Below are 19,646 nucleotides of genomic sequence, written 5' to 3' on the forward strand. Positions count from 1 at the left end.
CACCTGAAAATTGCTCTCCCCAGACCTAAATGAAACAGATGGGCATTGATGATGTTTTGGGAGAAATTAATCAGCCTGGACCGGCGGCAGCGCCAGCAGCTCCCTCGGCCCAATCTCGCCTAATGAATTCTGAGCTCTCTGTCTTAATAGCTCCTGACAAGACTAATTTACTCTTGTAAGTGATTAGAGGGGGAATGATCTCTTAATTGTTGCTTAAGATCCCTTTTGGCATGGCAGGCAGCAGGCAGGGAGGGGTTTGGAGGGAGGGGATGCTGGAGGGAGGGATGTCATGGGAATGGGTGCTCAAACAGACCTCAAAAAAAGACTTTTTTTTTTTTTTTTCCCCCAGGAAACTGTTCTGTTCCTCACACTCAGAATCTCACAAAGGTGTTTCCAGATGCTGCTTTTTTTAAAAAAAAGTTTAAAAACCTTAACTCAGAAAACACCTACCAACAGCAGGATACACAGAAATGACTGTGTGTGTCAACACTTCCCAGGCTGACATTTCCCTCTGGTGCACCTGGAAACAAAATCTCGAGGTGCCCGTATTCTTAAGAGTCAATTATATACATATACAAAGTGTAATACAAAGTTGAAAAAAGAAAAAAAAAGAAAGAAATTCAACTGCCAGAGTAATTCCAAGAACAACTTGACCCACATAGTACCTCACTGGAAAGCAGGCTGTAGGAAATCTCCCTATTTTCTGACAAAATAGAAGTTTAGTCCAATTCCCACGAGGTATTTCAAGCTCAAGTACTTGGAGAGCAAGGTGCTCTGTGAGGAAGCATTTCCACTGAAATGTTCCCAACCAGCTCTCACTCCTGCTCCCTTTCCCAGGGCTTCTCCACCCAAACCAAAACTCCACATCCCACCTGCTTGCTCAGACACCACCCCAAATCCCACAGGGGCTGCACATGCCTGGCCAAGAGGACGCTAGAAGGGACAGAAGGCCCAGCTGGGAGCGCTGCTTGAGCTGAGCAGCCACTGGAGATCTCTCCAGACTCTTCCAACCCTCAGCAACTCTGGTAGCCATGTGGGTGAGGTAAGAGCCCTTCCTTAAGGAAGGTGCTGCTCGGGCTGCGTGGCTGGAGGTGGGAGAAGGGACCTCCAGAGGCTCCATCCCAGCCTCCCGATCGATTCCTCCCGCATTAAACGCCAGTCACGAGCCCTGATTGAAGACCCCAAGTTTAATGGACTGAGAGCCCGGGAAGGCGCCAAGAACGACCAGGTCGATTTCTGCATTTACTAAAAACCGATCCCCAGCTAAATAAAGAAGGAAAAGCTCCACCTGCCAATCAGAAGAAAAGCATTCTTTTTCCATACTTTTCCAGGGTGTGGTGGCAGCCCGTGGGCCTATCCCACTTACCCACAGGTGTGTCCTCGTTGATCAGCAGGTAGGTGTCAAAGAAGTAGTTGATGAAGTACGGCAGGCGGTTGCCCTGGCCTGAGAAGAGGACAAAAACAAGGAGTTATTTCCCTGGCACGGACCAGCAAGGCTGGGAAAGGCTCGGGAATGCTCACAGGGCACCGGGCTCATGCTGGCAAGGGGTAAGTCCGAAGAGGAGAGCTAGCAGGAGGACAGAAAGCCCTGTGAGGCCCCTCCATAAAAGCTGGCAGGGGAGCCACTTCCCTCCAGCAGCCTCTCTGGATCTGGTATTTTCCAAAAGGCAGAGGGGAGGGGGAGAGCCGACAGCACAGGGACCAGGAGCATCAATTATTGGTTTAGCCCAGGATTAATACCTTTGCTTTGTTCCCACAGCTGAGAGCCTTCCGCCTCATCAGCGGAACCTCCGTGCTCCCTGCCTCTCCCATCACCCAGCTGCCTTTCCCCTCTAATTGCCTCCTTTCACCTTTAATAACCAGGCTCGCTCCTTGCCACTGCCGCTTTGGCGGCGCTGGGAGCTGGCGAGCCTGCCCCTGGCCCGCAGCCTCATTAGGGGACAGAGTCAAGTGCAGAGCACGTAGGAGAGTGACAAAGGCAGCCTGAGCCAGGGAAAGAGTCAGCCAGGAAAGATCTACTGCTGCAGGGTTGTGAGGAAAGGGGTGGCGGGAGAGGCACACAATGATTTCCCAGGAAGGGAAGCGTGTTCAGCATCCCACCTCAGGAAACAAGAACAGACCGAGCCTCAGCATCCTCTTTGCCTGCCGAGCTCTCAAAGGCAGGAGATGCTCCTGAGACCTTTCGAACACAGGTCCCAGGTGTGCATCCCAACAAACCAGCTCCTGAGGACATGGGCACAGGATGGTGGGAGCAGCCCGAGCTCCCCCAGGGCTCCCTCCATAACAAGACAGGGATTTTTCAGTGCTGCCCTCTTTCCTGGGGCACCAGGTCTGTTAAACACCCTGAGAAATGGGAAAGCACTGGAGGCAGCTCTCCAAAGAGAGAACGTGCCTCTGCAAAGGCACATTTAAATCCCAGCCTCTGGATTTAAGTACCTGGAAAGAAAATATAAAAGGAACCTGACAAAATGGGTTATTTGGGAGCTAAGAGCATCTCCAGAGGCTTGGCAGCACACTTGTCACCGGCTGCCATGCTGGGGCCAGCAGGCTCCAGGAGGGGCAAATGAGGCTGAAACACCCCCAGCAGCCCTTGGCACACAGGACTCGCTTCTGCAAAACCTTTCTCTTTCAAAATACATTTCTTAGTATCACCAGCACGCTAAAAATAAGTTTCACTTTCCGAATCCAGCTGCAGCAGGTGCTGGGAGGCTTCCAAACCACCTGGCACACAGGATCTGTGCACTCAGAGAGGAGGGAGACCAGCACCTGAGATGCTGAGGGATGGTCTGGAGGCAGGACACCTCAGCTTTGGGCTGTAAATCCCAGGATAAAGGCTGGAGTTCCCTTCAGAGAGAACACAGCCGCCCAGTTATACCCTGGGACTCAGCACCCCTGTAACCCCCAACACAAGACGGGGTGCCCCCAGCACAGGAAGGACATGGACCTGCTGGAGAGACTCCAGAGGAGGCCATGAAGATGCTGGGAAAGCTGGGGGTGTCCAGCCTGGAGAAGAGAAGGCTCCAGAGCAACCTTGGGTGATGGAGGTCTCTGCTCTTCTCCTGCAGCAGTAGCCAGGCAGGAGCAGGGAGGCTCCACTGCCATGCCAGAGTTGAACCATCCTCTTCCAAACACCCCAAGCCCACTCAGGCTCCACTTGCCCATCATATCCCAGCTCATAGCTCCACCAGGAGCTCTGCAAACCTTCTGGGAGGAGTTGCTCTGTCACTTGCAGTGCCCAGGGTGTGTGGCAGGGCATCCAGGCGCTTATCCCAGGCACAGCAGCTGTGACAGCACTTTCTTATCAGAGACATGGCAACCCAAGCCCTGGGCAGGCTTTAGGAGAGAAGGGCTGGAATGCTGCTGAGCTGCAAAGCCTCCCAATCCTCATCTCCACGTGCTGCCTGTCCAAGGCTTTGCAGCTTGTCACTGCAAGGAGGGAGCAAGTCCCCAGCTGGGCAGGCAGACCCCCACCATGCCACTTCCAATGGGACAGGCTGGCAAGTGACTCTTGGGGGAGGTAAAGGACTTGCTGGAATGTCTTTTTTCCTTGTTTGTCCCCCTTTCCAGAGGAGCGCCAGGGCAGTTACCCAGTGAGGCTCTCCTTGATCCAACACGACACCAGAGGGAGATTGACTGCGCCTGTCACTCACGGCTAATGTCATCCACTGACTGCTTAATCAGGCTGCCAATCTGGGCAAGCCATCTCCAGGCTTCAGGAGGGGAAAAAAAAACCGGGAAAAAAGCCTTTATTCCAAAGGGCACAGTGCTATCAAATGGACACACACTGGCTATTGTTTATCAGCAAGAGCCACACAGGCACCCTCTCCCCACACCAGCACCCAGCGGGCTTGGGCCAGTCATGTAACAATCCCAATTTTCACGGGGCTTTGCTGTACATTTACAGCTCCCATGCACCTTGTGATGTGCCAAAACCTGGCCCAAAAGGCGTATTTCCTACACCAAAAAGACCATTGTCCCAGAAGCCCCCCTTTCCAGTGCCAGGAAAGACCCAGAGCATCAGTGGAAAGAGCTTATTGTGGAGGCTCTCCTGGCCCACAGCCCTGCCTTTTCCCCCCATCTGGAATTAGAAAAGAGGTTTTGCAGCTTGAACAGGAGTTATTCCCTACCCAGCATATACTCAACACAGTTCAGGTCATAATTTTGCTGCTGAAAGCAGAGGGAGAGCCTTGCCAGTGATATTCTGCTGCACAGCTAACAAGCTTCTGGTTTGCATCCCTGCCTGTGATCCCTCCCTCCAGTTTTCTTTAGGTTTTATTTATGCAAACTGACCTCGTGCCAGGTCCAGCACCAGCTTTGCCTTGGTAAATCCGCATCTGGAAGCTGCCAAGAGCTTTTCATCGAGATACGCCAGGAGCATCTACCACTGCTGGGTTCACCAGCACATCCATCCTTCTCCAAGGCTTTTTCCAGCCCCACCTGCTCTCTCCCAAGAAAGGCCATCTAATGCCGTGTGTGCAGTCAAGTAAGGACTGCGAGGAAAGCGGGAGTGCAGGCCCCCATGATTTCATGGGATGGAGACACGAAAGATCCCATGGAGACAGGAGATTTGCTCACCCCCACATCACCCCTTCACCCCAGCAGTGTGGCTTTGCACCCTCACCAAGCACAAGCACAGCAACTGCCACCTTTGCACCTTGCAAACACGGGCCCCTGAGCAGGGAGAGAGCAGAGACAGACTTACCTGGAGAGACCAGCTCCAGGAGCAAGAGGAGAGGCAGGAAGCTGCCGGCAGCAGCCACGCGACGCTTCATGGTTCCTGTCAAAGAAGAGAGGCAGTGTCAAGTCCAGCACCTCTCAGACATGACTGTGTCTCCCTAAATCAGGCTCGGGGTGCAGCCCTGCCCCGGGTTGCTCCTTGGTTCCCCGATGCTGCAGGGGAGCCCCCCAGGACATCAGGGCCCTGTTTCAAGCATCCCCTTGGCGATGGAAACCGGGATTCACCTGGAGGAGGTGGTCCATTTTTTCCTTTCCGCTTCCCAAAGCTCCTCTCCTGTGAGGGGTGAGCTCCGTGGCCAGGAGAGGAGCAGCCCCAGCCAGGATGAGCTGCTCCAGCACTGGAGCAAAGGAAGAGCTGCTGTGACCCTGGAGTGACACGGCAGCGAGCTGTCAGCACCCGGATTTGAGATGTTTTGGCAGAGCTGCACAGGAATCTTGACCCAGAATCACTGGAGAGGCACCAAGATTTGGGAGCAGAGCCCCTCAAACCTCTCCCAGCACCTGGGTGGCCACAGAGGAGGCACTGCAGGAGCATGGAAAGCAGGGAAGATGCCAAGCATGCCCTCATCCCTCTCCACCTCCCAAATTTTCAACACAAGGCTCCTCACGTGAAGGAAACAGAATAAAGCAGCGCCAGGGAGCTTACAGCACAGCCACATCCTCATCCTCTCTCGGTGCTCAGACCATCAAACCCAAAGCTTTTTTCCCAAAACAGCCTCACACGACCTCAGCCAAGCGCCCCTTCGCGAGGGAATTCGCACGCGTAGATTTTAAAAGATTCCGCCCCAGAGGGACAGATAAACCACGTGCGTTATACAGGAAAGCGCCAGAGGCTGACAGGACACCCCAGCGAGCTGTCCCTGAAACTCTCCCTGTTCCCCTGGGTGCTCTGCAAGCCATGGGTTACCCAGCAGTGGGCAGAGCTATCCCAACCCAGCTAAGGGTGAAGGGCTCTTCCCCCCCCTCCAAGAGATTCATGGGAATCCTCACGGATGCTCCTGAAGGGGCTCCAAAGCAATAGCTACGCCTATTTTATTTTTACTGATGGATGTGTCAGAGAAGACAGCTCGCAACAACTCTGTCACCACAGAAAAGGGCCTGAAATTCTAATTTCTCCCGCTATTTTGCCACGGGGAGTCTCTGGGATGAAGAGGCCCGTGCCTAGACAAGAAAAACAGTGCTGTGGTGTATTCTGTGCATCTTCAGGTATTTCAGTGCGAGCCTGAGAAGACATTCAGGTGCAATCATGCCCATCACCCCAGAAAACACAGCCAGGGCAGGGGAGTTTAAATCTCCGCCCCACGTTTCTGACTTCTGCTTGGTGTCAGCAGAGCATCCAAAAGCCCAGTTTCTAAATAAAAAAGGCCATTTTCCCAGGAGCCAGGCATCCCAAAAAGCCCTTTAGATCCCTACATTTGGCCAACAAAAGGGGAATAGATTCCCATGATTAAGAAAAACCACCAAACATCTCGATTTTCCCCCCGCTTTAATAGGTTTTGGGGAGGAGGAAATCTCAGCATTGTTGCTCCAGACCCCTGCACCGAGTGCAGAGCCCAAGCTCTTGGTGCTGCAGCCAGGGAGGATGAGGTGGAAATGAGTTCCTCTGCCTTCTGCAGAGCCAAAATGCCACAGCAAATGCTAACTTTCTTCTCAAACAGCACCACTATCAGCCCAAGTGAGCGTGAACATTATTTCCCAGCTTCACAGCCCATGTTTAAAAAGCAGCAGGGCAGTGGAGAAACAATTTACGTGATGTAGAAATAAAGGCAGCTGACAGCATCCCCTTTCGAGTGTCATGATAAATCTAAATATTGGATATTCCAAGTCAGCCACTTCATTACATAAGTAATTGCCTGAAATGTCATTTTGATTTTTCTCTGTCTTCATTAATATTGCAGCTCTTCACTGGTTCTTCGAGATGGTTCACTTGAACACTGCAAATTTAAGGACCGGGATGGAGAAGCCTCTGGGGAGAACTTTTAAAAATTGTGACTAAGAGCAGATTAAATTGCACCCTGTGCCTGGAAGAGGCTCTTCGGAGGAAGCACTCGGTGCAGTTTCCAGCATGATAATGTCTCTGGGCAAGGCGTCCCTGGGAGCTCAGGTGTTGTCTCCTCCTGGCTGTCAAAGCACTGGTGTTAAACCAGAGGTTTCCCCATCCTCTGGCAGCTGCTCCCAAGGCTCACGGAGCTGCTGGAGAAATGGGAAGCTGAGGAAACTCCGCAGAGCAAACAAATCCGGGCCTTGAAAGTTTAGGAATCAGCTCAAGTGAAGCAGAGAAGTTTTCCAGTCTTTCTCCCACCTGCCCCAGCCCTTGGCACATGTTCCAGGAGCCTCCTGGCACCTCTGGAATATCCCCAAACCCTCTCCAGCCCGGGCCAGGGGCTGCTCCAACAGTGACTGCCAGGCTCTGCACGCGGGCTGGGTTATTTTTACGCGCACTGCCGGGGCGCTCGCTCTGCGGGCGCGCAGAACGCACCATCGCCTCCATCACAGCCCAGCTGGCAGAGCTGGCATCTTTAATCACCCCCAGAACCCCTGTCCCCTCATCCCCTTCCCCAAAAAGGCACCGTGGTGCTTGAGCCTCAGAATTCCACAGCTCTAACCTCTCCGCGCCGCTCTAGGGGCGTGAAGAAGAAATGGAAGCGTAAATCAAAGCGCCTCGCGTGCGGCTGCCAGGGGAGGGAACTGGGTGTGCCTTCCCAAAAAAAACACCTTTTCCTGCAATGAAACACCAGGGGTGTCCCCCAGAGAGGGACAGCGCTGTCCCCACACAGGATTTGAGGCAGGAGGTGGGGTGGAAGCAGCTGAGCTGTCACCGGGGTGGCCCCCACATCCATCCAGCTGCTGGAGGATCCCTCTCTCCCAGGCTCCCTCCATCACTGTGGCCACCTTGGGAGAGCAGCCAGGAGGAGATGGTCCAACAGGGATGACCACCAAATATCCAAAAAACCACCCCTGGGACGCCCTTCAGCTAAGCACATCGCTTAACACCACCCCTCACACCAAAAAAATCCACCCTCCCCTCCTTTCCCAGCTTCCCTCTCCCCTCCTTAAAAAAAATCCCTGCTAGAAATGCACCTTTTCTCCTCATTACTGCCTCTTGGCCAGGGCTTTACAATAAGTAGGATTCAAAAGGAAAAAATTACAAGTTAATTCCGATTTTTCTTTTTTTTTTTTTTTCCCCTTTTCTTATTCCCACCCCCATATTGGCGTGAGCCATACCCAAATCATAATTCCCAAAAATAACAAATTGCAGAACAGGGTAATCAGAAGTAAATTGATATTGATAAATAAGCTTTTCTCCTGTGCGGTAGGTGGTTTATTTTAATCTAATGAGTTTTATATTTTCTGAGCTTTCAGATTCCATGATGAAGAGCCGTCCACGCTAGAATTACAAAGCACTTTGAAATATTGTAATTTTATGGCTCATTTTGTCAGGACTCTTGAAAATGAGATTTGTTCCCAGTGAAAAAATTTGCCCCCTTTCTTTTTTTAATTTTTTTTTTCTTTCTATTCCCTGCAGCGAAAGGAAATAAATAAATAAAGGCCAGGATATTGGTATGCACATGGGAGGGAGAATATGGATCCTCACAGGGAATAAGGGGCCACGGCCCACCTGAGATGGTGTTTGCAGGAGAAAAGAGCATGAAAAATCCTCTCTCTTCCTCCTCCACTCCAAAATCAAAGCTGAGGCTGGAGACAGGGGTGTTTCCTCCCTGCAAAACTCAGCTGGAGTACTCAAACCTTCCTCCTTCCAGGGAAAAAGCTGGAGCTGTTTCTTACTGACAGCTACTAGCACCCAAAAGTTACCCTCACTTCCAGCAGTTTACTTCCACTTAAAAACAAGGACAGGAGTGGAAGTATTTTGGTTGGTGCTTCCAGACATTTGCCATCCCACAGGAAACAAACACTGGCTGCAAAAATGACATTAAGACATCCTTTAAGCAAAAACCCCAGGCCCAGAAGGAAATGTCACCTCTAAACTTCTCAGTCCTTGCAGGAAGGCTGTGCCTGGTTTGGAAATGACGTTGGGTTTCCCAAGCCCTGGATAATCCCAACAAGCCAGCTCTATGAAAGCAACACACAAACCTTTCACCACGCCTGTGGCATCTCCAAGGAAAGGCCAAATAACACATCCAACTCAACTTCTGCATCTGTGGGATACTAAAACAACACCCTGGGAGCTCTGGGAAGAGAGTCCCTGTTCCCTGCTGCATCAGTCACTGCCACCCGCCCCTCCACAGCGAGGGCAACTTCATTTTTGGGGAGAGAGAAGTAGGAACTGCCAATTTCTTTCAAGTGGGGCAGCACTGGCTTTACAGAGCCTCCAGCACTGGTTGCTAGTCACCACGGGCATCATAGCAACCATTTTCCATCACAAAAACTCTCTTCAGCAGCTCCTGAGCTGGGAGGAAGGCTGGGATGGGGCATGGAGACCAAGCCAACCGGCTCCTCCTGGGCTGCACAGGGAAGCAGCACAGCAAAGCTGCAGAGCAGATGATGCTAACCTGGGATGGAAAGGTGGAAGAGCAGCCAACAGCAACCAAGCTTGGCTTAAAGGAGAAAAAGAGGGAGGGGAAAAAAAGGAGGAGGGGGAAGAAGGGTGGGAATTCTTGCACTAGGAGGAAGTGGAAAGCTGAGGTGAATGAAATGAGGTGAAAAATGAGGTGGAGTGGCACACACAGTCAGCTCTCACAAGACAGGAGCCTCTCCCCAGGTCTTAGAAAATCTACAGGAAGGGACAATGTGGCAAATGTAAGGGTGCTGAAGGCCTGACTCCGAGGCTGCTCAGGAATGGGATGCCAGGCACTTTCTCTCTCATGTCCTGCCTGGAAGCAGACAGCCTCCCTCTGACCCAGGGCAGGCAGCAGCCTGGCTGGACTTCCAAGCACTGCCATCAAAACAGTGCAGGAGAAGTGTCCAGCATGCTCAGGCTCCCACACACCACCCCTGAGCGTGGCTGTACCGCTGCCATCCCTGCCTACAGATCCTGGGCTCTCCCACCCACACCGCTCTGGATCCCAGCAAAGGAGTCCTGCTCTGTTCAGGGGGGTTTTAAGGGAAGGAAGAGGACACAACGTGTGTGTGAAGTGGGATTAAAGGGGGGGGAAAAAAAGCATGTGCTGGAAGGGACTGCCCCAGCACCTCCCTCCTTGCCACATCCAGCTGCAGCTTTCAAGGCAAGGATCCCCTTTTTGCAGCAGGAGGGAGCAGGGAACAGGCTTCGCCCCAGGATGTCCCCCCCACAACAGCCATAAAGGATTCAGCATCGGGCTCAGGAGGCAGCCACCAGCCTCAGAACCAGCAGCTCTTCCCAATCAGTCACCAAGCTGCATTTTAAAGCCCTGCCAAAGGAGATGGGTGAGTTATTTGACTCCATCTCCCCCTTGGTAAAGGCTCAGCAGACACCGCTCCAAGCCCGGGACCCCTGGGTGTGTGTGCACCTGGGATTTTATCCCAAATCCCTCCCTCCAGCTGCCTCAAGCTCCAGGCTGGGAGTCTGCAACACTAAAAAGAAGCAGCGAGGCTATTTTGTTCAGGCCTGTGGTAACTGGAGCGGTAGATCTTAAAAACAGAGGGGAAAAAAGGGATGCTTCAGAGGAAGGGTTAAAAAACCCCACAACAACCATAGGAAAACCCACAAAAAACCTTCCCACTGATGAACCAGAGCTGCAAAGGCTCTCAGGCCATTTCTTGCCTCATCCAAATCAAGAGGGAAGCGTCCTTGCTGCTTTCACACAAAGCTCACTTAACTTCCAGCGAGAGGCACTTTGGTGCTCCAGACCTTTCCAAGGCCTGCTGGCTGTTCCAGCTAATAAAAGGGAAGCTCTGCCTGACAGAGCAGCACTGTGGGCATGCTGGGGATAATCACTCCCTGGCTGGAATCGTAGGAGCAGGGAAAAGAAAAAAATGAAAGAAAATTCAGGCAGCCCAGGGGAAGGAAGATGGGGATACTCAGGAGGAGCCCCCTGGAAATCCCTCAGTCCCAAGGAGCAGCCCCGGAGAGCACGGGAATTGAACAGAAAGGCAAAGGGATGAGGTTATTTGGATTAATGACAGCAGTTCATCACCAGTGACAGGCTTGTTCATGCCAGCCCTCCTGAGACCCCAGATGTGGCTGAGGGCCCTTGAAGCTGTCCAGTCCCTCTCCTACGTGCCCTTTCCGACAGTGCGGTGTGCTCAGGCTGCGGCACATCGCTCGATTTCCATCAGGAATTTGCCCCCAGTGACTCCTCGGCACACTCCAGGCAGGAACTCTCTGTTTTATCAAACACACAGATCAGGGCAAAGCAAATCCAGGCTCTGGCAGGGGCTCCAAAGGGACAGCCCTCCCACACCCAGAGCAGTTTGCATCGCCTGCCAGGTCCTTGGCTCCAGGACAGGGGTTCAAACGGAGGCTGAAAAAGTGACATCGTGTGCCAGGACTGTCCCTCTGGTCAGAAGGGACTTTGAAGACCACACAGCCACGGGCAGGGACACCTTCCACCATCCCAGGGTGCTCCAATCCCATCCAGCCTGGCCTGAGACACTTCCAGGGATCCAGGGGCAGCCACAGCTTCTCTGAGCAACCTGTGCCAGGATCTCCCCACCCTCTCAGAGAGGAATTCCTTCCTAAAATCCCATCTAATCTTCACCTTCACCGACTGGAAGTCACCAGGACCCACAAACAAATATCTCCTGCCCACATTGAAACTTCAAGCTGAGCAGAACCCACAGAAAAATGCTACTCCAGCCCCTGGTCTTTACAAAACCCCTACAAGATCCAGGACATCTGCAAGATTTGGGTCTTAACCCTCAGGATTCCCAGTTTCTCCCCGTTTCAGATGCAGAATCTACACACTGAAATAGAGTCCGGTAACATCCAGCACCAAGGCAGGAATTTTCACATTTGTAGGTGCTGGGCCACAAAAGCCCCCCCAAGAAAACCATATTTCTCCTGCAACATTATTAGAAGTCCTCCTGGAGGAAGCAGGATACTTTAGTGGGGGAAAAGCACGGAAGTTTTAGATTGCACATGGAGCTGTTTGTGCCCCAGCTCAGTTAGCCTGGCTGCAGTATCCTGGCTGCCAGCAGCTGGGATATTTTACACCCCAACAAGGGGCCACAAGCCAGCTCCCCTCACCAAGCCAATCCCATATCCTAAAGCTTCTTAAATTCAAAAATAATCTGTGCTCCAGACCATCTGCACAGCACATCTAAGAAACTTCATGAAGCCTTTTTAAGAGGTCCTTTCACCCCCAGCTGCTCAGGAGAGGACTGCAGGGCCCTTTTTCCTCGCACCAGGTCAGCAGGGCTGCCGTGCCCTGGGCATCACTCTGGGGATTATTGCAGCTGGAACGATGCTGGTGCTGCTGCCTGCCTCCCTGCTGCATCCAGGTGATGCTCCCGAGAAAAGGGACAGCACCAAACAGCAGCCAGCCGAGCTCCACAGTTCCCACCTCTTCCAAACATTGTTGCTCCCACTTATCGCCAAAAAAAAATAAAAAGAAAAAAGAAAAAAAATAATACAAAGAAGGGACAACATCAATTTCTACAGTTTCCCACAAAGATAGTGTTTTACGAGTTGGTCTTAAAACATTGTATTTTTCACGACACCACCCGACTCCTTGGGAAACAAGAAAGCTTTTGTGCCGGGGATGAAGGGAGGGAGCGGAGTGGTGAAGGAAAATGGAACTGCACGGCGAATTCTCCTCCCCTCCTTCCCCAGGACAGGGAGGGGGGGGAAGGAGAGCCAAAGGTAAAACTCACTCTGCCGAAACAACCACCTGCATTTTCACAAACGCGAGCATCCCTTGGGAATGGCTTTATCCCCCACCCTCCCCCACCAAAAAAATTAAATAAAATTTTAAACATCTCGTGCAGCAGCTCTATCCCACATGCACGAAGCATCCCAGGCTCCCGCAGGATGAATATCCCGGGAAGGAGCCAGGCTTGTTGCGTGCAGCACAGCGAGCTCTGCCAGCCCAAGGAATCTGCTGCCAGACGCGGCTTTTCCTCCGGCACAGGGGGAAAAAACCCACCCAATCCGACAACAAAGAGAAGGCACATCGGCATAGGAAACGTCCCATTCCAGCATCCCTGTCCTCCTGGAAAACGCTGCTGGGTAGGCTTGGGGAGACGCTAGGGGCCGGCAGAACGCGGACTGAAGGAAAAGAGGGAATGCAGGTTTTGAGGGAGACGAAGGAAAGCAGCAGCAAGTCGAGAATCGGATGGGGGTGGGGGGAAAAATAACCTAAAACAAAGTGTTTCCTCAAAACGTTCAGGGAGAAGTTTGGCGTTTTAAAAACGCCGTCCCATTCCTGTTTTTTTGGTAATGTCTGGAGGCGATTTAAAAATCCCACCGCTTCCACTGCGGCTCAGCCCCCACGCGCGGCATTCCCACGGCTGGGAAAAGAAGTTCAGCCCCGGCTCATCCCAGAAACTTTGCGGCTTCTCAGCAGCCCCAACTCCGAATTGGAGCCGGGGATGGGGGGAAGGAGGGAGCGGCGTGCCCCGCTCCCTCGGGGGCAGCACAGCGGGTACCGCCGGACATTCCCGCTGTCATTTTTGGGAAAAGGGGAGAAAGGCTGAGCTCCCCGCTTCTCCTGCCGCGGAAACCACAGCGCCGAGCCAGTCCCCCCAGCCCGAAATAATAGCAATAATAGCAAAAAAGCCCACTTTCTCTAGCCAGAAGGTTTGGGAAGGGGGACCAAGCCGCCCCTCGGGAAAGGGAGGGGGAGATGCACATCCTCCTCGGCCCCGCATCCCACCCCTCCCGGCCGCAAAAACCCCCGAGGAGCCAGGAAAAGCGGCGGGGCATTACCTGCGGTGGATGTCTCAGAGCCCGGTGTCAGCGGCGACCCCCCATGCCCCCCCCGCCGCCCTGCGAGCCGCGGGAGGAGGAGGAGGAGGAGGAAGGGGAGGGAAAGGGAAGGAACGCGGGAGCCGCTGATGCGGGCGGCGCAGCGCCCCTCGCCCAGGTACCCGGGATTTCAGCTCCACCTCCCCCCTTCCTGACCCCTCCCTGGGGACTCCCAGCCACCCAAAATCCCGGGCTCCCCCCACCCAGACAGCAACCGCCTGCTCAAATCCGACTTCTGAAGTTTGACTTCACCTCGGGGGGTTTAACTCTTTTTTTTTAATTGTTTTTGTTGGTTTATTTATTTTATTTATTTATTTTTGTTGTTTGGCTTTTCTCTTTTTTTTTTTGTTAATACTGTTATTTCTCTGACCTGTGCGCGGCAGCAGCTGGCAGGGCCCGGAGCACTCAAATAAATCATAGATGAGCGGGAAAAGCGATCCGGGCACGGAGCGCCAGGAGATCCTCCCGGATATTCCTGCCCAGGATATTCCTGCTCTCCCCTCGCTTCCCACAGGCACGGCCTCGTACCTGCCCAAACGCAATTCCCACCAAACCCTTCTGTGTCCTCACGGCATTCCTGAGCCTGGCGGGACATTCCTACCCCCAGTCCAAGACCTCCCTACCAGCAGCTTTTGGGAAAGCGGCCAAACGCCCCTGCCTCACCCCATTTCGTGCCGCCTGGGAAGCGATAAAGCCATAAAAAGCCACCTGCAGTGACACCAACCTTCACAGCGAGGATGTTCCTCCATCCCAGGAAGGGGCAGGGCTTTGGGTGCCATCACCACGGGGGGAAGCTCTACCGCACTCCCCACCCCATCTCGGCCAGTTTTGATTAAAACGCTAAATAAGTGATGTTTATGTTGTTAAAGGCCACCCTGGAAATCACAGATTTGGGTTGGACTGGGCATCAAAAATCATCTCATTCCACCCCTCCTGCTGTGACCAGGGATGCCTTCCACTGGCCCAGGGTGCTCCAAACCCCAGGCAGCCTGGCCTCCAGCACTTCCAGGGATTGCTGGAAGGCAGGACCCTTCCCCTCCACTCACCTCCACAGCCCTCCTCCTGAAGCAGCAGCGGGCAAATGCCCCTGCAGCAGCAGCAGGAGGGGGTAATTAAGCCTTTGCCTCTCTTGAGCAGCTTCTCCTAATTATGCCATTAGCAGAGCTCTGGGGCTGATTGGTTGGAATCGGGCACAGGTCTGCTCCTGGTCCTCCCTGGGGATGGGGGAGATTGCCCCACCAAACCTGGCCTGGCTGCAGGCACTTTGCACCCCAGAGCCAGCCCTGGCACACCTGCAGCTGCTCTGGGGCTAAAACCCCAAGTTCCTGGCAAACAGGGGAACGCAATGAGCTCTCTGCAGCCAATGGAGGTGCTGGTGGATCATTTCCACCCCATCACACCTGGGCTGGGTTAGGTTCGCTAAGGAATCCCCCTCGGTGGCTGGTACTGACCTTGGGGGTCACCAGGAGTGCAGAGGGTGCAGGTGTTACCTGTTTGGGGCTCTGAGCACCCTGCTGAGCTGAGCCACTTGCTCTGGGGGGGGTTTCCTGGGGTCTTCATCCCTTCCTTGCCCTCTTCACGGTGACAGCAGCAGGAAGGCAGCCAGGCTCCTCACACTGTGCTCATCCCAGCCACGTCCACAAAGTCAGGGCACTAGTGAGAGGAAGAAATGACAAAAAAGGGGAGAAACCAAAGCAAAACCACAGGTGAAGACATGTCTCAGGCCCTGGTGCCCGTAGCTGCTCTGGCTTTGCCCAGGTGATGTCTCACTTAAGGCCTCTCCTGATAAATTCGGGTCAGGGTTTCTATTTAAACAGGAGCACACCTCTCCTCTGCCAGGTTCCCGTGCCTTGGCTTCACACCACGGATTTCTGCTCACATCCTGAGTGGTTTGAAGATGTGTCTCTTGTTTTACATAAGTCAGCTCTAACAAAGCTGTGTTCCTCCTGGCCTGGGCTCCCAGCCCCATTCCTGATGGAGTACAGCGTTTCCCATCGAGGAGGAGAGGGAGGACTGCGGGGATTTCAATGCCTAGGTTCACAAAACACACAGAAATTCAGGATCTTGTGATCTCTAGCCCCCTGTCAGAGTGGGTTTAAATCAGGCAGTGACAGCAATAGCTGTGTGAAGGCTGGACCTCGAACCAGCTCACTGAGCTGGTGTTCCCAAGCTCCTGTTTGGAGAAATCCATGGTATTCCAAGACCCAGCCTGTGGGAGACGTGCCTTTCAGCAGGCTCAGAGCTGGGAAAAGAAGGCAGTAGAAGAAAGTGGTGCTTTGTGAGCAGGGAGATGCTCCCGGTTGCTACTGGGATCATAATTAACACCAACCCCAAAGCAGGGAGCTGCAGGGCTGGGATAACCTCCCTGCCATCCCAGCCTTTCTCCACAGACTCATTACAGGGAAACCTGATTTTGGTTTTGGAGGCAGATCCCGTGACCTCCCTTCTCCATCCTGCCTGTGAACACAGAGCAGCTCGGCAGAGCCTTTCACAGCCTCCTGGCACCACTCACTCAACCTTGAAATTGTACTGCAGGGCTTCTCCCCCTCTCATTTTCCCTCCAGCCACAGAACATTCCCGCATCCAGCTCTCCCCACGGTGTCTCACTCCTCTGCCCGCCTTCTGCTGCGAGAGCTGGGGTGGCCCTTTGTCTCTAAACAGATGAAATATCACATGGAAAGCAGGTAAAACACAGACACCTGCAAAATCCTGCCTTGCTAAGCTACTGAATTATCTCTGCTTGCCATGGACCGCGTCCTGCCGTGGGCTCCAGGGTCTGCAGGGACATCCCTGCCCGACAACCAGCCCGTGCAATATTGTGCCATCAGTCATTTCTTTGTGCCTCCTTTTCCCCAGCACTCTCCCACGAGGGTCCCTGGAAGTGCTACCCCAAACTACCATCCTTAATTTTAATTTTATTTGATTTTATTTTTTCTTTTTTTTCAGTAAGACCTGTGTAAAAGTGCAGGGTCTTTTTTGTACTCAGGAAAAATCAGCCCACGCCCCCTGCTTCCTTTTTTTTGGGGGGGGGGGGAGGGGGAAACACTGTGATTTTTGTCCCCCCAGACCACAAAAACCAGGGGAATGATGGTACCCTCCCTCTCCCACAGCTTTCCAGCAGCACCGTGGTGCAGTGTGGGTTGGGATGGTGGTGTGAGGGAGGCAGCTCCCCACCTGCTACCCTCTCATCCACAGAATTAATTTGTAGAGCCATCTTGGAGTTTTCTTTCTGAGCACCTGTGCTGTGGCTGACAGTGAAGCTGGCTTTTCCGGTGTGAAATTAATTTCCAGGTCCATTTCACACAGAATTTTAGGGCCAATATTAGGATCACGCTGTTTGTTTAGGAATTTATGAGTGAGGGAGGCTGGTGAGAAAGCCAAGCAAAGTTAAGGGATTGCTGGAATTCTCTCTCTGAAGAAGAAAAGCACTGAAAGAGCAGCTGGTTTGGGTTTGTTTTCCTTTAGAAATACTGAAGTATGGGGTCTCAAATCTTTGAGATTTGGGGTCTTTGCATCTTTGTAAGGTGATCTTATGGGGACAGCAGGAGGGGCAGAAACTGGGCTCACCTTGGTAGCGCAGACCTAATTCTGTGGGATTTCCTCAGGGATCTTCCAGCTTGTGTTTCCAGGTGGGTCCCAGGTGAGCTACCCCTGGACCAAGCATCCCTGTGGTGACAACTCATGGCAAGAAGGACCAAGGTGATTTTGGTGAGCCACAAAAAAGCCTTGCAGGACCTGGCTGGGCCCTGAAGCACTCTGCACACCCCAAAGCAGCCTGCTTACAGAATTATCTCCCTGTGGAGCCAGCAGGACCTGTCCCCTGCTAGGGACACCGAGAGCACCCTGCAGCCCCAGGCTGGGCTCGTTAGGTCCACAGTGGGTTAATGAGGGTAAAAAAAAAACCCTTTGGATCAACTCTCTGAGCAGCTGGAAGCACTTTTCACTCAGCCCCTGTGACTTCCTAGCGATGGGCAGTGTTAGTAAACTTGGAGAGGGGTCAGGGATGATGCAGGTGATCTGAGCAGCGACAGTGAGAGGGGACAGCTGCGGGACCACCCCGAGTCACTTCACACCTGAAGCACCTCGCTCCTTGCTCTGAGCCCTGCCTCACCAGCTCGCCTTTTTCCCTTTCGTCCTTCCTCAGCAGAGGAAAAGGTGCCATCTACAGGCACAGAGAACCCATGTGCAGGCACAGAGAATCCACACCAGCGCCTGTCCCCTGTCCCCTGCCATCACCCCCGCGGCTGGGCCACCTTCCCTGCAGCGTGTTCCCTCTTTGGGGGCACCAGAGGGCTGTGCCGGGGGAAGGTGAGCTCCCTCCCGGCCAGCCCTGGGACACACTGCGGGATAAAAACCCGAGGGAAGCTCACCCCCATCATTTTTGAACCAGCAAAGGGGACACAAAGGAACTTGGGCCACGCTGTTGTTGCCTCAGGGGAATCCTGGGGGGCTCCTGTGCTGCTCACAGCTTCCAGCCCAGTGGGTCTCAGGCTGACACCGCGCTCCTCTTCTGCCTGGCTCTGCCCTTTAACCCTTTCTGATCAGGTCCACACATCTGTGATTCAAGGAGGTGAGCCGGCAGAAGAAGAAACCGCAGGAAGAAGGGCAAACAGCGTAAATTGTCCCCTGGGTGAGCGGGGGACAGCGAGGAGCAAGGGGGACTCCTGCACTGCGAGGGACCAGTGGAGAGCCCGTGGTGCTGTTCAAGGTTCGAGGTTGCCCCCAGGAGAGGAGAAAAGCTCTCCCCATCTCGCCAAGGCTGGCAAGAAGACCCGAGGCCAGCCAGGGCGGATCTCCCCTCCGACACAGCCACGAGCCCGGAGCTTGCTCCCCATTTAAAAACCCTTCTCACCTCGCAGCTCCTGCTTCATTTCCAAGGCATTTGTCACAGCAGACGCCCTGCCGGGTGTCCCGAGCTGTGAAGCGAGCCGGGCTCACGAAATCTGGGATGGAAGAGGAGCTGGGAAAGGGGGGATGGCTCGCACAGCTCTGCCCGGCGCTGGAATTCACGCTCAGGCAGCCCCGGCTCCTGCACTCCCCCGGCCCGGCGTGATAAATTAGCAGGAAAAGTTTCTCATCTCAGTTTGTTCTCGCAGCGCAGTCCAACAGAGCACAAGCCTGTCTAATCAGGAGCTGCAGTCCTTCACCATCTGTTTGGAGCCTAATTACAAATGCAGAAAAATAATGTGCTTTACAATTGCACCAGTAAATGCTGTAAATGATTTAAATGCATGCATATGTTCCCTGCAGAATTCAGCATGCATCTGCGACTTCTTCTGCTCACATTAGGCACACAAATCAAGGGAAAAAATACCCAGATCTGATGAACAGCATGTCCCTAGGATGGTGATTTTTATCCCCTTTTTTTTTCCCCCTGCTGGAATGGCAAACAGGGCTTTTTTGTAACAATTCATCCAGCAGCGTTTTCTTTGCTTCCATTTTAAAAACTGTTTATCACTGCTGTGTAAATATAGTACAAATTACTCCATAAAACATGTAAAAGGAGAACAGCAGCCGGGCAAGCCTGCAGCTGGCTGGCAAGGTTTCAAAGCCAAGGTTTGGGTTGTTTTTTTCCCTCTGGGGCATCCGTGCAGGGGCAGGATCAACTCAGCTCATCTGCTGAGGATGGTGGCCCTTCCCAAGCCCCTGGTGGCCACTCATGGTTCATGGAATCTCAGACTGGTTTGGGTTGGAAGGGGGCTTAAAGACCATTTCAAAGGTGTTTCCCACCTCCCAGAGCACCACAGCACTGCACCAAAGCCCCTGCAAGGCAAAGGCTGGTGCCACAGATGGAGAGGGGGCAGCATTCCTACCCTGTGGGCACTCCACTGAGGGAGGACAGCCTGGAAAAGGCTTTGAGATGAGAAAGAGGGAAAGGCACTTGCAACTGATGTGAGGGGAGGATAACAAAATCTCCCTTTCCTCCTCCAGCACATCGGTTTACATCGAAGTCCCCAGTACCAACACTGACCCCAGTCCAGCTCTGAAGCAGGGAGGGGGGAGCTGGCACCACAGAGGTGAGAGGGGACAAAACCAGGTCAGGCACAGGCTCAGTTGTTCTTCC

General features: G+C 53.3%; 1 protein-coding gene across 2 annotated transcripts in view; it reads right to left on the reverse strand.

Moving 5' to 3' along the window:
• CDH23 (cadherin related 23) overlaps positions 1–17,457 on the reverse strand; it is a 180,162-nt gene extending 162,705 nt beyond the window's left edge. The window contains exons 1-4 of one of the 2 annotated variants that reach the window (XM_086901350.1): positions 17,150–17,457; positions 15,073–15,235; positions 4,703–4,777; positions 1,367–1,444 (exon numbers count right to left, since the gene is read on the reverse strand). In XM_086901350.1, the coding sequence (XP_086757476.1) occupies positions 1,367–1,444; positions 4,703–4,777; positions 15,073–15,142 (223 nt within the window). In that variant the 5' untranslated portion in view covers positions 15,143–15,235; positions 17,150–17,457. Of the gene's footprint in view, positions 1–1,366; positions 1,445–4,702; positions 4,778–13,543; positions 13,709–15,072; positions 15,236–17,149 lie in introns of those variants that run through there. The other variant, XM_086901349.1, reaches the window with a different exon arrangement.
• Positions 17,458–19,646: the final 2,189 nt, after the last annotated feature.

Source organism: Cyanistes caeruleus, chromosome 8 (genome assembly GCF_971803275.1).
Source record: "Cyanistes caeruleus chromosome 8, bCyaCae1.hap1.1, whole genome shotgun sequence".
NCBI lineage: Eukaryota > Metazoa > Chordata > Aves > Passeriformes > Paridae > Cyanistes > Cyanistes caeruleus.